This window comes from Melanerpes formicivorus, unplaced genomic scaffold, assembly GCF_026170545.1.
Source record: "Melanerpes formicivorus ecotype bairdi unplaced genomic scaffold, bMelFor1.0.p_v2 SCAF_180, whole genome shotgun sequence".
Lineage (NCBI taxonomy): Eukaryota > Metazoa > Chordata > Aves > Piciformes > Picidae > Melanerpes > Melanerpes formicivorus.
The window spans coordinates 118,879-134,685 of record NW_027142532.1 but is presented as its reverse complement, the minus strand read 5'-3'; the positions used below and the strand labels follow the sequence as shown (position 1 = coordinate 134,685).

Below are 15,807 nucleotides of genomic sequence, written 5' to 3'. Positions count from 1 at the left end.
ATGTGAGACCTGCACCAGATTCTATGGTCCTGTTTTGGCAGGGGGACCCAGGGTTCCCCAGAGGTCCCTCCAAGCCCCTAACATCCTGTCACCTGTGACCCTCTGAACTGTCACAGGTCTCTGAATCCAAAGGAGATCCTGTTTGTGCTGCTGCGGGTGCTCAGTGTTAGCTTAGGGCAATGACTCAGAGATGTGCTGCCCACTGCTGGGCAGCTTGCTCTGGTTTCATCCAGAGCAATACAGGACACTCCCAAGGAAACCACAGTGAGATCTGCCCTGATGTTGGGTACTGAGGAGTGGCAGGGGGTGGGGGAGGGAAGGGGCAAATTCTTAGGCTGGTGGTCACCCCTGATGTTTTGGAATTTCAGCCCTGAGTAAGTGCAAAATCCTCCCCAGCTGGGGAAAGGTTTGGGAAAAGTCTGTTGTCAGCCTGGGAGTTCCTGAGAGACAGAAATCACTGCAATGTGCTTGGGCCTGGCCCATGGCTCTCAAGCCCTTCTCATCTCTGTGCAGAGGGCTCAGGGGCAAGAGAAGGTCTCTGGACCTACAGACAGTGCCACAGGCATGGCAGCTGCATCAGAGAAGCAGCCTGTGCCAGGATCAGCTGCCTCTTGTAGTGAATGGTGCTTATGACCAGGATTGTGCCCCAAATATTACCAGAACATGCTTCTGTGTGTGTGACTCAAACCCCCTTTCTCCCCCCTCCCTTCTGGAGTTGGGCGGGGGGACCTTGGCACCACTGAGTCCAGGTAAGCAATCTGCCTGGGCATGTTTCCACCCCTGTGGTAAACAAGGCCCAGGCTACATGTTCGTTTACCCTGTTTACTGCGTGTGCTTATGGTTATTTGGCAGAGTATCAGTTGATTGGTTAATTATTGTGTTAGCAGTGGGTGCTGACTGGAGCAGTATTCTTTGGGGCAAATGGTAAATAGGAGTTGTTTGGTAAACAAGTGCCCCCCACGCTGGTGTCCGTGCCTATGCCTGCGTGCGTCTCTGTGCCGCTACGGTCCGCCTCGCCCGGGACTTGAAGCAGCTCCAGAAGGCCTCGCTGCACATTGCCACTGTTGCCCAGCTGGGGGCAGTGCCATGGAGCGTGGGGTCAACTGCCGCATGAACCATCACCACGGGAGGAAACCATGGCAGCCCCTGTGCACCACCGGTCCTGAAGCACTACAGCCCCCACAGCGGGGAACCTTTGCCAGGTGCTGTGCTTCATGGAGCCAGCGGCAAAAGCCTCTGAAGCTTCCCCTGGGAGGCTCCAGGACCTTTGTGCTCTGGGAGAAGCAGCAACCCTGCGGCACAGCCACGCGGTCGGCGCCGTTCTCTAGTTCCTCATGAGGGCACAGCCGTGCTGCGCTGTCAGGACTCTAAACACATCACCAAGGAAAGATTTCATGAGGTTCTCAGCTCGTGAGGAAGCCAAACCTTTGCTTTATAGAATTTGGGTTCAGGTAGTGCTGATACTGTCCTGGGTTGAGGGTTTGCCGGTCACCGACAAACCCCTCCCCCACTGCTTTTCCAATCAGTTTCAACTCTAAATTCTAGAACTCATTTGGTTCGTCTGAAGTGCCCAGGCACAAACGTTCTGCAGAGGTGGTTCCACCAACCCAACACTGCTGCCTGTGAATAGAAACTAAATCTGTTGGGAAAAAGAAGCTTACAAGGAAAGCAGCTGATCCTGCAAAGGACCAGGAGGGATCAGGGTCCCCATGGGAACAAGAGGAAGATCCAGGGCTGCTGGCTTGGTTCTTATCTCTGGCTTTGGAAGATGGCCAAGGACAAAGAGTGGATGAAACAAGCAGCAGGCCCCAGCAAGGCAAAGGAAATCTCTGCTCCTCTGTCCAGGCCTGTGTCTCAGCTGTGAAGGAACTGTCCCAGGAGTTCCATCAGCTCCAGAAGAAGATTTTATTCCCCACCTGTACAGTCCTGTGTTTCAGCCATGAGGAGCAGCTGCTCCCCTGTCCAAGGGACAGAATCTGGGAGGCACACAGCACAGCACACCCTCTGCTTTACCTGTATGACCATAGGGAGGAAGTGGAAGGGAAAACCCAATCCAGTCCTGGCTGCAGGAGTCTGTGACTTACAGGGGAATTGTCCCCCCAGAGATGCTGCCTCAGTGTCCACTGGGAAATGGCCGAAGAAGAGCAGGGAAGCTGAAACTGCTTCTGGTCCTCCTGAAGGGACTCCCAAAGCATCTTCACGAGATGCAAGGGACCCAAGGTAGAATTAGAGGGGCTCTGCCTCCAACCAGATGGAAGGGAGAGACAAATTGGTTTGTTGGACTGTACAGAACCAATGGCCTGGCAAGTTGAAGCCATGAGAGGATAAAGCTTTAGTAGATACAGGTGCCCAGAGTGCTCTGACACCATCAAACCACAAGGGGTGGAACCCATCTGTGTTTCTGGTGTGACAGGAGGATCCCCACACCTGGATGTGTTGGAAGCTGAGTACTGGGATGCAAGCCACAGTTTGCTTTCACTTGGAGGCATGGAAGGAGTCACTGGTCTCAGACTGCCCCAGAGCTAGAAACACAGCCCCAGCATTTGCAGCATTTGGACTGGGCATGGACTGATCCAGACTGTGCTGGAACAGAGTGGAGCTGCAGAGCACCTGCAGTGAGCAGCCCTCTGGGTACTGCAAAGCAACTTCCTGTGGAGTGAGAATGGACAGTGCCTGAGGTGTGCTGCTGATTGCTGCTGGGCATGGTGCAGGTGGCACAGAATGAGGGCTTGGGAATGTCAAAGGTTAAGTTGAAAATTTGCTGCCATTACTCCATCCTGCCTCATGCCACCTTCACAGGGACAGTGCTGGCTGGAGCAAAGTACTACAGGGCTTGAAGTTCAGTTGGCAACATGGGAGGCTTCCTGTTCTGGTTGCTGCTGTTGGGTTCTGGCTCTCAGGTGCCGGCTCTTTGCTGAGGGGGAGGGCTGCAGGTGTTTAACTCCTGGCTACTGCTGCTCACTGCTGTGCTTCTTTCTGCAAACAGCCTCAGGTCAGTGTGCATTATGGGATCTCATTTGGATTCAACTCTTTTGAGCTTATCACAAGTCCTTATCTCAGCCCAGAGGGTTTTTTGATTCATGTGTGTATTTTTCCCTCCCTTCTGTTTTGGGGGGGAACAGGCAGCTTAAACTCTTCTCAGCTCTTCAACCTGTTCCAGCCCCAGAGTGAAAAGCCAACAGAAGCTTTCTGAGTTCTTCCAATGATCTCCATCAGCTTCCCCCTACACCCTCCAAAGATCCCAAAAGTCAGTCCCAGGACCATCCAAATCCCAAACATCTAAGATCACCTGAAAGCCCCTGCAGAATGCCTCTGAGATGCCCCTCAAGACTCCTCTGAGAACCTCATTTTGCCTTCCCTCGACGGGGAACACAGCTCCACCCCATGCCTTGGGAGCAAATGCCCCCAAAATTCAGGCATTGAGGCAGGGGTATCTGAAATAAAAGCAAACAGACAGGATTTGGGTAACTTTTGGGTTTTATTGACACAATTGGTCAACAGACAGAGGGTTTCTTACCCCAGGGAGACACAAAGCATTGGGGAAGAACCAGACAGACCCTGGCGAAGCCCTGCCCAGCTCCACTGGGCGCTCCAGCTGTGCCGACTCAGCACTGTAATTGTTCTCATTAGCAATAATTGGTGTTCAGATGGGCAGGAGGTGTTTGTTGCTGCTGGTACCCCCCAGTCCCTGAGAACTGCAAAGGAAAAAGAGATTTTGATGCTGGAGAGGCCCTCTCAGAGGGGTCACGATTACCCAACAGATTCTAGGTGGAGTTATGCCTCCCCTCCAGTGCAGGCTGCTCTCTGGTGTGGGTGCAGCGGTGCTTGTTGAGGGATCGCTTCTCGGTGAAGCTCTTCCCACAGTCAGCACAGGTGAAAGGTTTCTCACCAGTGTGGGTGCGGTGGTGGTAAATGAGATAGCTCCTACGGCTGAAGGCCTGGCCGCACTCAGCACAGCTGAAAGACTTCTCGCCAGTGTGCACACGACGGTGCTCTGTGAGGTGTACGTTCTGGGTGAAGCTCTTGCCGCAGTCGGTACAGCTGTAAGGTTTCTCACCATTATGGATGAGTTGGTGCTGGATTAATGCAGTACTCGTGGTAAAGCTCTTGCTGCACTCAGCACAGGGGAACAGATGCTCTCCAGTGTGGATGCGGCGATGGATGGTGAGAGTGGAGCTGCGTTTGAAGCTCTTGCCGCAGTCCCTGCAGGTGAAGGCCTTCTCACTGCTGTGGGTGAGGTGGTGTTGCATAAGATGAGAGATCTGCCTGAACCGCTTGCCACAGCTGTCACAAGAGAAAGGCCTCTCTCCAGTGTGAGTGAGGCAGTGCTGGTTGAGACTATAGCGCTGGGTGAAGCTCTGTCTGCAGTCAGCACAGGTGAAAGATTTCTCTCCAGTGTGGGTGTGGCGGTGCTGGGTGAGATGACCTCGCTGGGTGAAGCCCTGCCCACAGTCGAGACAGAGGAAAGGTTTCTCTCCAGTGTGGGTTCGGCGGTGCCGAGTGAGATTGCCGCGCTGGGTGAACCTCTGTCCGCAGTCAGCACAGGTGAATGGTTTCTCACCAGTGTGGGTGCGGCGGTGTTGGATGAGCTCAGAGTTCCAGCGGAACCTCTTGCCACAGTCACCACAAACGAAGGGACGAGTGCCAGGCTGAGGGCAGAGGTGCTTAACTAGCTCTGAGCTACCTGGGAAGCTCTGCCCACACTCAAGGCACTGATTCAGCTCTTTGGGTGACACTGAGGGACCTGCTCTGGCTTCATCCTCCTCCATACATTCCTCCCCCTCATCCTGGTCGCCTTCATCATCATCGTTATCCTCCTCTTCACAGTTATCATTCTCAGCATCATCCTCCATCTTGTCCTCTTTTTCCTCCTCATCCTCGTCTCCCTTGGGACTGCACACTGGTTTCTCCAACTTGATCTCTGGGTGCTGCTTCTCTTCCCAGCTCTTGCCTGGGTCCTTCTGTGAGGTCATACTGTGGCAGGAAGGGGTCACAGCTGTGCAATAGGGAAGATGGAAGCACCTGAGCCCAGGACCTCAAACCCTCAGATACTGCCTGGTTCATGACAGTCCCTGACTCCCAACACCTCCCAACACCCAGCTGGAGAAGAGAATGCAGAGGGGACCTCAAACCTTCAGTTTCTGCTACAGTGTGGGCACAGACCTCCAATACCTGTGCTGAGACTCCAGGTTCCTGTGATCAGTGCTCTGAGGTACCCTGGGGCTTACAAGTGGTCTTGTCCTACTCTCGAGCCTGGTGACATTGGCAGGGTGGTTCCTGGCCCAGGCCCTGTCCTTTGATCTCCCCTGGCTCAGACAATGGAGGCAGCAGCACTGAACAAGGAACACCAAACCACCTCCAACCTTCTCCCACCACCCTACAGATCCCAACCCCCAAACATCATCCCCTGCTCACAACTCACCCCCAGCAGCCTGGAGCATTCCTCAACTCCCACAACACCTGATGTGCCTCAGAGCTCCTGGAGAGGTGAAATATGCTGCACAGGAGGAGGTGGAGGAGGCTAATGGCTGCCCTGGGGGCATAGGATCCTGCTGTTAACCCACTCTGGGTTTCTTACCTGTTGGGCTGCTCCAAGGGGTAGTTCTGCAAACTCTGCTCTTCCCCAGCACACAGGGACAGGAATGATGGAGAGAGGACTCAGCCCCTGACAGAGAGAAGCAAAGGGCTCAGAGGAGAGCACTGACCTGCAAGGGATGGCTCAGCACTGCCCAGCACCAGGCAGCACAGCTCAGCCTTGCTGGGGGCAGCTCCCAAGCCCAGCAGCACAGCCACAGCACACAGCCAGGGCTGCTCAAGATGGGAGGCCTCAACAAGTGCACACTCAGCTCCTTGCCCAGCACACAGTCCCCAGCACACAGCTGCAGGCCAGCACCACAACACAGCTGCCTCCACACAGCCTCTCCCAGGCCTTGCCTAAAGCTTCCTCCCACTGCCTACCCAGGCACCCACCACACCCACTCTGTGCTCAGCTCTGCCCTGCACACAACTCTCTGCTGCCCACTCCCCAAGAGAAGATCACAGCAGCCCTCAGGACACACACAAAGGGAGCTTCATGCTTTCTGAATGTGCATCAAAAGGGGAAGGGACTTGGGCAGCTTCTTGCTAAACCTCTTCAGCCCTCACTGGGATGCTGGAGGAGTCTCTGGCTCCTGCCCAAACCTCACACCTCCAGCACCCTTCACACACCTGCAGCCCAAAGAGACTCACTGGAAAGGGTTTTGCTTCCTTCTCTCCCTGACCATTTCTCTCAGCTTGCTCTTTGCAGTTCTCCTGGAGCTGCCACTCCACATCCCCAAGAGAAAAATGAGGTTTGGTGGGAGGCCACAGTGCCCATGGGCTGCTGTTCATCTCTCAGCTGACACAGGCAGAGCTGCAGCACAATTCACTCCTTTCACCTCCTCAAATGCTGCCAGATTCTGCCATTCCCTGCACACACATTTGCCACCTGGGCCCTGCATCCTCTCCTCCTTTTTGGGGGACAAGGCCTAATTCCTGCCTGACCACTCCCAGGCCCTTCCCTCATTCCCAGCACATCCATGGCCCTGCTGCCTCGGGTGTCCCATGGCCCTGGGTCCCTCATCTCCACTGCCACTGCAGCTGGAAGGGTGGAGTGGGAAATGCTGTGGCTGAGGAAGCATCTAAGGAACTGGGCTGGAAGCAGCAGCACAAGAATGGAAGGGGCCTGAGACTAAAGGCTGGGATCAGCTGGAGGGCTGAAAGAACAGCACCAAGCCAAGGGGGGGTTACAGATGAGGGCTGGGGAGGGACCCTGCAGCCACCTCAGGCAGCAACTGATGAGAGCAAGGGGGACAGAGAGGGAGAGAGACCTCAGGTGACTCCTGCCATGGGGGATGGCTGGGCTGTGTGGCTAGGAGCCCTGAGTGCCTGCTTGGGCTGCGCTGGATGTCAGGAGAGGTGAGGGACTGTTCTGAGCCAGGTAGGGTTTGCAGCTTTGAGCTTCTGGGGTCAGCTGTTGCCAGCACCATTGTAGGCAGGAGCCAGGCAGAGCCACACAGCTGCTGAACTAAGCCCTCCCACCCCCTGCAGCCTTCACCCTCCATCTCTCCATCCATTGCTCCAGCTGCACTCACTTGCTGCCCTCAGAGAGTCCACAGGGCCCCACCAAGTCCCCAGGGCTGACCTACAGAGCCAGCAATGCCCAACAGAAACCCCTGGATGAGAGCATGGAGGAGAATCCCTGTGGTGGATGGAAGGCACTGGGATGTCTTACACCAGAGAGTAGAGATCTCCAGAAGGGACAGCAGAGTCCAGAGGGACACCACAAAGTGTCATCAACTCCTTTGGCAAGGCTCAAAGAGAGCCTCTCTGCCTCCTGAAACCTAAGGCAATACCCTGCAGAACAAGTTGGAGGAGCTCAAGCAGACAAGCTGCAGAGGGGGCCCAGAGCAACCTCCTGAGCTTCAACAAGAGCAAGGGCAGGGTCCTGCCCCTGGCCTGGCACAATCCTCACAATCAGGACAGGCTGGGGGAGGAGGGGATAGGAAGCAGCCCTGCAGAAAAGCACTGGGGGGTGCTGCTGGACAAGAAGCTGGACAGGAACAGACAGGGGGAGCCTGCAGCCCACAAGGCCAAGGGCAGCCTGGGCTGCACCAAAAGCAGCAGGGCCAGAGATGGACAGAGGCCATCCTGGCACTTGGCTGTGCTCTGCTGAGACTTCACCTGCAGCACTGCAGCCAGCTCTGGAGCCATCAACACAGGAAGGACATGGACCTGATGGAGAGGGTCCAGAGGAGGGACACAAAAATGATCAGGGGCTTGGAGCAGCTCTGCTACCAGGACAGGCTGAGGGAGCTGGGGGTGATCAGCCTGGAGAGGAGAAGAGAAGACTCTGGGGAGACCTAAGAGTGACCTTCTGGTACCTGAAGGGGACTACAAGAAGGCTGCAGAGGGACTCTTTGCAAAGCCTGCAGGGACAGCACCAGAGGCAATGGCTTCAAACCAGAGCAGAGCAGATTGAGATTGGAGGTGAGGAACAAGTTCTGCACCAGGAGCCTGCTGGAACACTGCAACAGGTTGCCCAGGGAGGGGGTTGAGGTCCCAGCCCTGCAGATGTTCAAGGTAAGGCTGGACAGGGCTCTGGGCAACCTGAGCTAGTGCAGGATGTCCCTGCTGACTGCAGAGGGGCTTGGACTGCATCACTTTTGCAGCTCCCTGACAACCCAAACCACTCCAGGATTCTAGGAGTCTAAGGGCAGCCTCCAGGGAGAGCAGGAAAAAGATGAGGCAGAGGAGGACAAGGAAGAGGACAAGGAGGAGGAGAACCAAAATCCCTTCCAAACTCCTCCAAACCTCTGCCAAATTCCTGGAAAGCTCTTCCAGCTCTGCAGAGTTCATTCTGAAGAGAGCTGAGGGAGTTGCTAGGCTCAGGGATGTCTTGCACACTCTGCACAAATGCTCCAGAAGCTTTCCAAGTGCCCTCAAAACCAGCAGCACAGCTCTGCTGCCACACAATGCCAGGCTGCAAGGGACCCCAAGGCTCAGCTGCTCCAACCTTGCCAGCTGACACTGGACTGGAAAGGAGCTGGCCCAGCCCCCTGCCAAGCTGAGCCTTCCAACTCTGCCCTGCAGGGCAATCCACCACTGCCCTGGGGGGATGATTCCAATGGCTGACTGGCAGGGAAAAGCTTTTGCCTCTGCAGGGCACTGTGCCACTTCAGCTCAACTCTTGCAGCAGCTCTTTGAGATCTGCCTTTGGAGCACCACAAACTCTGCAGCACTGCAGTGCAAAGCAGCTCAGCTTCAACTTCCAACTGCCTGAACTCTCACATTTTAAATTCAAGGCAGGGGCCAAGCTCACACCCAGCCCCCAAGCTCAAGAACCAGCAACTAAGGTCAGAGTCAGCTCCCAAGCACAAGAATCCAGATCAGAAATGCAGAACCAGCCCCCAGGCTCAGAGCCAGCTCCTAAGTTCACATCCAGGCTCCAAGCCCAGCACCAGCAGCTAAGATCAGAACCACTTCCCAAGCTCAGAGCCAGCCCCTGAGCTCAAGAACCAGCAATTAAGGTCAGAACACTTCCCAAGCTGAGAGCCACCTCCAGAGCTCACACCCAGGCCCCAAGCTCACAAGCCAGTAAATAAGGTCAGAACCACATTCCAAGCTCAAGAGCCAGCCCCCAAGCTCAAGAGACAGCCACTAAGGTCCAGAACCTAGACCAAAACTGCAGACTCAGCTCCCAAGCTCCCAGGCCAGCAACTCAGGTCAGAATCACTTAGCAAGCTCAAGAACCAGCCCCTGACCTCACAGACAGGCCCTGAGATCAAGAACCACACCCCAAGCCCAGAGTGAGCAACTAAGCTCAAAACCCCTTTCCAAGCTCACACCCAGCCCCCAAGCTCAAGAGCCAGAAAATAAAATCAGAACCACTTCCCAAGCTCAAGAACCAGCAGCTAAGCTCAGAACCACTTCCTAAGCTCAAGAACCAGCACCCAAGCTTCAGAACCTAGATCAAAAGTGCAGACTCAGCTCCCAAGCTCAATAATCAGCAACTAAGATCACAACCACTTCCCAAGCTCACACCCAGCCCCCAAGCTCAAGAAACAGCTTCCAAGCCAGCACCTAAGGTCAAAACCCTTTCCAAGCTCAGGAATCAGCCCCCAGGCTCCAGAACCAGCACCCAAGCAACCTAAACCAAAAGTGCAGACTCAGCTCCCAAGCTCAGAGCCAGCAACTAAGGTCAGAACAATTCCCAAGCTCACAGCCAGCCCTCAAGTTCAAGAGCCAGCCCCTAAGCTCCAAAACCAGCAACAAGGGCCAGAACCAAGCTCCAGAGCCAGCAACCAAGGTCAGAGCCATTTACAAGCTCAGGATCCAGGCCCTGAGGACAGGAACCACACCCCAAGCCCAGAGCCAGCAACTAAGGTCAGAACCCTTTCCAAGCTCACACCCAGACCCCAAGCTCAAGAGCCAGAAAATAAAATCAGAACCACTTCCCAAGCTCAAGAGCCAGCAGCTAAGCTCAGAACCACTTCCAAGCTCAGAGTCAGCCCCCAAGCTCAGAACCACTTCCCAAGCTCAGAGCCAGCCCCCAATTTCAAGAGCCAGCCCCTAAGCTCCAGAACCAGCAACTAAGGTCAGAACCACTTCCTAAGCTCAAGAACCAGCACCCAAGCTTCAGAACCTAGATCAAAAGTGCAGACTCAGCTCCCAAGCTCAGAACCAGCAACTAAGATCACAACCACTTCCCAAGCTCACACCCAGCCCCCAAGCTCAAGAAACAGCTCCCAAGCTTCCAAGCCAGCACCTAAGGTCAGAACCCTTTCCAAGCTCAGGAACCAGCCCCCAGGCTCCAGTACCAGCAACAAAGGTCAGAACCAAGCTCCAGAGCCAGCCCCCACACGCTCAAGAGCCAGCCAGTAAGGTCAGAGCCAGCCCCCACACGCTCAAGAGCCAGCCCCCACACGCTCAAGAGCCAGCCCCCACACGCTCAAGAGCCAGCCCCCACACGCTCAAGAGCCAGCCCCCACACGCTCAAGAGCCAGCCCCCACACGCTCAAGAGCCAGCCCCCACACGCTCAAGAGCCAGCCCCCACACGCTCAAGAGCCAGCCCCCACACGCTCAAGAGCCAGCCCCCACACGCTCAAGAGCCAGCCCCCAAGCTCAGGAGCCAGCAGCTAAGGTCAGAACCACTTCACAAGCTCAAGAACCAGCCCCCAAGCTCAGACCCAGCCCCTGAGCTCAAGAACCAGCAGCTGAGGTCAGAACTACTTCCCAAGCCCAGAGCCAGTCCCTGAGCTCAAGAGCCAGCAGCTAAGGTCAGAACCACTTCCCAAGCTCAAGAACTAGCACCCAAGATCAGACCCAGACCCCAAGCCCAGAACCACTTCCTGAGCCCAGCACCAGTACCCCTAGCTCAAGAACCCAAGCTCACACTCAAATCAAAAGTGCAGACTCAGCTCCCAGGCTCAGAGCCAGCAACTAAGGTCAGAACTCATTCCCAAGATCAGAGCCTGCCCCCAAGCTCAAAAAGCAGCAGCTGAGCCCAGAACCACTTCCCTAGCCCAGAGCCAGCCCCCAAGCCCAAGAACCAGCAACTAAGACCAGAACCACTTCTCGAGCTTAACAACCAGACCCCGAGCTCACACTCAAATAAAAAGTGCAGACTCAGCTCCCAAGCTCAGAATCAGCTCCCAAGCTCAGGAATCATCAGCCAACATCACACCCAGCCCCCAAGCTCAGACCCACACCCAAGCTCAAGACCCAGCTCCCAAGCTCTTGGGGGCACCAGAGCTGCACACAGCACTCCAGCACCTCCAAAGTTCAGAACAGGTCCTCAAGGTCAGGCCCAGATCAAAAGTGCAGACCCAGATCCCAAGCTCAGATGCAGCTCCCAAGCTAAGGACCAGCAAACAACCTCACCCCCAGCCCCCAGGCTCAGAGCCAGTTTCACAACTTTGCTTATTTCAAGTTCCCTTCATTGCACTTCTGTTAAGTGTCCAAATTCAAGCAGCCAGAGAATGCTTTGGGCTGCAAGGGACCCCAAACATCAGACAGCTCCAACCCCCTGCCATGCCCACAGACACCTTCCACCACACCAGGCTGCTCAAGCCCTCAGCCAACCTCACCCTCAGCACCTCCAGGGAGGGGGCAGCCAGCACCTCCCTGCCCAACCTGCTCCAGGCTCTCACCACCCCCACTCCAAACTATTTCCTCCCCAGCTCCACTCCAAATCTGCCCTCCTCAACCTTCAATCCACTCCCCCTCAGCCCATCACTCCCAGCCCCTCACAAAAGTCCCTCCCCAGCTCTCCTGCAGACCACAGCAGCTACCACAAGGCTGCTCCAACCTCTCCCCACAGCCTTCTCCTCTCCAGCCTCAACAAACACAACTCTTACAGCCAACCCACACAGGGGAGATGCCACAGCCCTCTCACCACCCCCATGCCCTCCTCTGCACCCCCTCCAACAGCTCAACCTCCTGCCCCTCTTGGGGGCACCACAGCTGCACACAGCACTCCAGCTGGCAGCACACAATGCTGCCAGCACAAAAACCATTGCAGCAAAAGCCTCAACCTGTGCTCAGCTGCCAAAACCAAAGGGACCTCAACTTGGCCACCAGAGAAAGGACCAAACTCAGCCAAGACACTGATCCAACACCCAAGGCTGCACAAAACAACCAGCAACAGCTTCCAGCAACAGCAGACCTGCAGCTGGGCTGCAAAGCTCTGCAGAAGAAAACCACTCCAGAAGGGCTCCAGGGCCCCAGGGATTGCAAAGCCCAGGCTCTCACTCTCCTCCTGCACAAGGAAAGCTTCACTTGCCCACAAGAAGCCAAACACTTCCCCACACCAAGCCATCCACACCACTTGACTTTCAACCTCCTTCAAGCCCTTGCCTGGCAGCACCACTTCCTCAGCCCACAGCTCCAGCAACACCACAAGGCCTTGAAGGCTCTCCTGCACTCCACACCTCTCAGCCACACCCACACCCCTTGGCCACCCACAACCCAACAAGCTTCCTGCTCACCACTTCTCTTCCCAAGCCTCACCTCCCTTTGGCCCTCTCAGCACACCACCAACTGACCCCAAAGGGCTCCAGCTGACAGCACTGCTTGCAAGAATCCCAGGCACTTCCAAGGGCAGACTAGGAGCCCAGAGGCAAAACCCAAACCTTTCCCCTCCCCACAGGACTCTCTCCCATTTCCCATTCTTCCCAGCACCTCCAGCACCTAAGAGGCATTTGCTCTGGGGCAGCTTCCTCACACAGCCACACAATTGCCTGGCCTGCAAAAGACCTCTCTCAGCACTGAGGCCAACTGCCAGCCCCAACACCACCAGGGACACCAAACCATGGCCCCATGGCCACACCTTGCTGCAACACCTCCAGCCATGGCCACTCCACTGCCTCCCTGGGCAGCCTCTGCCAGGCCCTGACCACTCTGCCACCAAACTCATTCCTCCTCCTCTCCAACCTAAGCCTCCCCTGACACAATTTCAGGACACTTCCTCTCCTTCTGCCACCTGAGACAAGGCACAAGAGCCCAACCCCCACCTCACTGCAGCCTCCTTGCAGGCAGCTCCAGAGGCCAAGAGGTCTCCCCTCAGCCTCCTCTTCTCCACACTAAACACCCACAGCTCCCTCACCTGCTCCTCTCAGCCCTGCTCTCCAGACCCTTCCCCACCTTTCTTGCCCTTCTCTGCACCTGCTCCAGAACCTCAAAGTCCTTCTTGGGGTCAGGGGCCCAAAACTGACCCCAGCATTCCAGGGGTGGGCTCCCCAGGGCCCAGGACAGGAGGACAACCCCTGCCCTGGCCCTGCTGGACACAGCACTGCTGAGACTTGCAGAGCACTGCAATTGCTTTGCTCACTTGCAGCAATCATTTCCTTCCCTTCCCAGCTCATTGCACAGCAAACAGCAGCAAGGGAATTGCTTTGTCTGCTGCTGAAGCTCCTCCAAGGAAGCTGCAGGACTTCTCACCACCAAAACCATCAACAACAGGCTGCCCCCAGCCCAAGCCAAACCTTTCAGTCCAATTAAATGCAGTTCCTCAGCCACAAGCAGACACTCAACAGCTCAGCCTCATTTGGCTGCCTGCCAGCAAGCATTTCCCCAGGGGCAGAGCAGCTGCAGCACAGCAGTCTGCTTCTGACCATGCTTCCTGCCAGCACAGCTGACAAAAGCTCTGCACAGCTCTCAGCCTGCAGTCACACAGCAAAAGCTCCTCCTGCCCTGAGCCTTTCTGTGCTCAGGAGGCCTGCAGAGAAACTGAGAAGCACTCTGCAACCCCCCAGGGAATCTTTGTGCCTCAAGAGCTTGCAGAGCACAGAGGCCTTGGATGCCACCACCCTCAGCACAGCCAAACCGCCCCACAGCTGACACCAGCCCCAGGCGCTCCCAAGCTCAGGCTCAGCACAGCACCCACGCCTGACACCCCCACGGCACCCAGCACACAGCCTGCCCACAGCTCCCCCCCGCGCCTGGCCCTCAGCCCAGCCGCTGCCCTTCAGCACAGCAGCCGCCCGGCACCTGCCAGCACAAAGCCTCCAAACCCCCAGGGCTCCCCCACACACCCCCACAGCAGCCTCTGCTGCAAGCCACACCCCACGCTCACCACCACCTCTCCTGCACACAGCAGCCCCCACAGCGCCGCTGCCACCTCAGCTCTGCTGCCAGCCCAGCCCCCAGCACAGGGACACAGGGCCAGGGACAGCCCCTGCAGCCCACCAATGGCTCCACCTGCAACACAGCAGCAGCCAAAGGGGGCCTGCAGCTGCCCCCACCAGGGGGAGGCAGCAGCACAGCACCACAACGAACCCCCAAACACACCCACCCCGACCCAGACCCACACACAGCTCCCCACAACCGCACCCACCCCCTCGCACCATCCCACCACTCCCCACTCCAAGCCTCACCACCCCGACCCACACCACACCCACACACAGCCTCCCCCACCACCACCAACTCCTACCCCCAAACCCACACAGCCCCACGGGCTCCTCACCAGCCCCTCACACGCCCCTCTCCGACCCCAAGTTCCACCCAACCTCACACACGCCCCCACAACTCCACAGCCCCCAACAACCACCCCCCACAGCCCCACCCACACCAGCCCCACACCTCACCGAGCCCTCCTCAAGCCCAGCTCCAGGACACAGCCCTCAGCCCCACCGCAGCCCAATGCCAACCCCACCAGCCGCTCCCCCAAGCCCCAAGGGATCCCCACCCCAGCAGCCCCCACTCTGCCCCGCGCCTGCCCACACCTACCCCACAGCCCAGGCCAAAGGGGCGCACAGCAGCAGGAAGAGGAAGGAGGAAGAGCTCGGAGCAGAGGCAGCTGCCGACTGCCGTCCCCTGCAGCCTCCTAGCAGCCTGGGCGAGCAGAGAGCGATGCAATGGAGGCCCCGAACCGCCCACGTTGCAGCCCAGCCCAGGCGGGGGCTGGGGCCGCAGGGGAAGCCCCGCCCACGGCTGGGCGTCCGGAGCCAATGAGAGACGCCGGATTACCCCAACCACGCCTCCAAGTCCCAGCGGGGAGCTGCGGCCCTGGCTCCGCGCGGGGCATGCCGGGAGGTGCAGCTCTCAGCCCGGGCGGCGCCGTCTGGGCTGAGCTGCGCTGCGGGGGCAGGGCTGGGGCACAGCAGCTCCGCAGCAGCTCTGACCCAGCAGCTGCGCACAGCTCCCAGGAGCTTTGGCTCAGCTCGGAAAGCTTGCGCAGAGGTTTCCAGGAGCTCCGGAGGATTTTGTTCGCTGAGGATTCTCTGCGGGGTTGGGAACCCAAAACCTCCTCCCAGCCTCTCCCAAACTCTTGCAAAGAGATTTCGATGCCTCCCGAGGGGGCTTGGGGCAGCTCCAGGGGATCTGAACGGCTCGGGAAGAGTTTTTCTGTCGCCTTCCAGAGTTTCCAGCAGGTGCTGAGGACTTCTCCGGCAGATTTCAGCCTTTTGCAGCATTTCTGAAGGATGTTGGAGACTGCAAGAAGCCAGAGCCTGGCTGAGAGCTCTGCAGAATCAGTTTGCAGGAGCTTGGCAGCCATGGGGATGAGGTTCTGGAATTGGTTTGGGTTCGTTTTGGCACTTTTAATCATTTCCCGAAGCTCTGTGGATTATTTCCAGCCCCTTTTCCTTCCTTTTGAAGCTATTTGCCTCATTTTGGGCTGATTTTAATGGGTTTTGGGGAGACTTTGCTTAGCCTCAGGCATTTTGAATGACTTCTGAGGAGAGTTTGAGTATTTTCATCTCCTTTTTCATGATTACTGAAGACATTTTGATCATTTTCAGGCCTTTTTAATGATTTTTTTGGGAGATATTTAGACCATTTTTAGGTTT

The 15,807-nt window shown here is 56.8% G+C and overlaps 1 protein-coding gene across 2 annotated transcripts; it reads right to left on the bottom strand.

The window, feature by feature from the left end:
- Positions 1-3,469: 3,469 nt before the first annotated feature.
- Positions 3,470-14,821, bottom strand: LOC137457466 (gastrula zinc finger protein XlCGF57.1-like). 2 transcript variants are annotated; one of them, XM_068169374.1, is made up of 3 exons: positions 14,747-14,821; positions 5,579-5,665; positions 3,470-4,996 (listed from the first exon to the last, which is right to left on the bottom strand). In XM_068169374.1, exon 3 carries the CDS (start codon positions 4,971-4,973, stop codon positions 3,765-3,767), a length of 1,209 nt encoding a protein of 402 aa, XP_068025475.1. In that variant the 5' UTR covers positions 4,974-4,996; positions 5,579-5,665; positions 14,747-14,821; the 3' UTR covers positions 3,470-3,764. The 2 variants fall into 2 exon arrangements, with proteins under 2 accessions (XP_068025475.1, XP_068025474.1); XM_068169373.1 differs by lacking the exon at positions 14,747-14,821 and having other exon boundaries at positions 5,423-5,611.
- Positions 14,822-15,807: the final 986 nt, after the last annotated feature.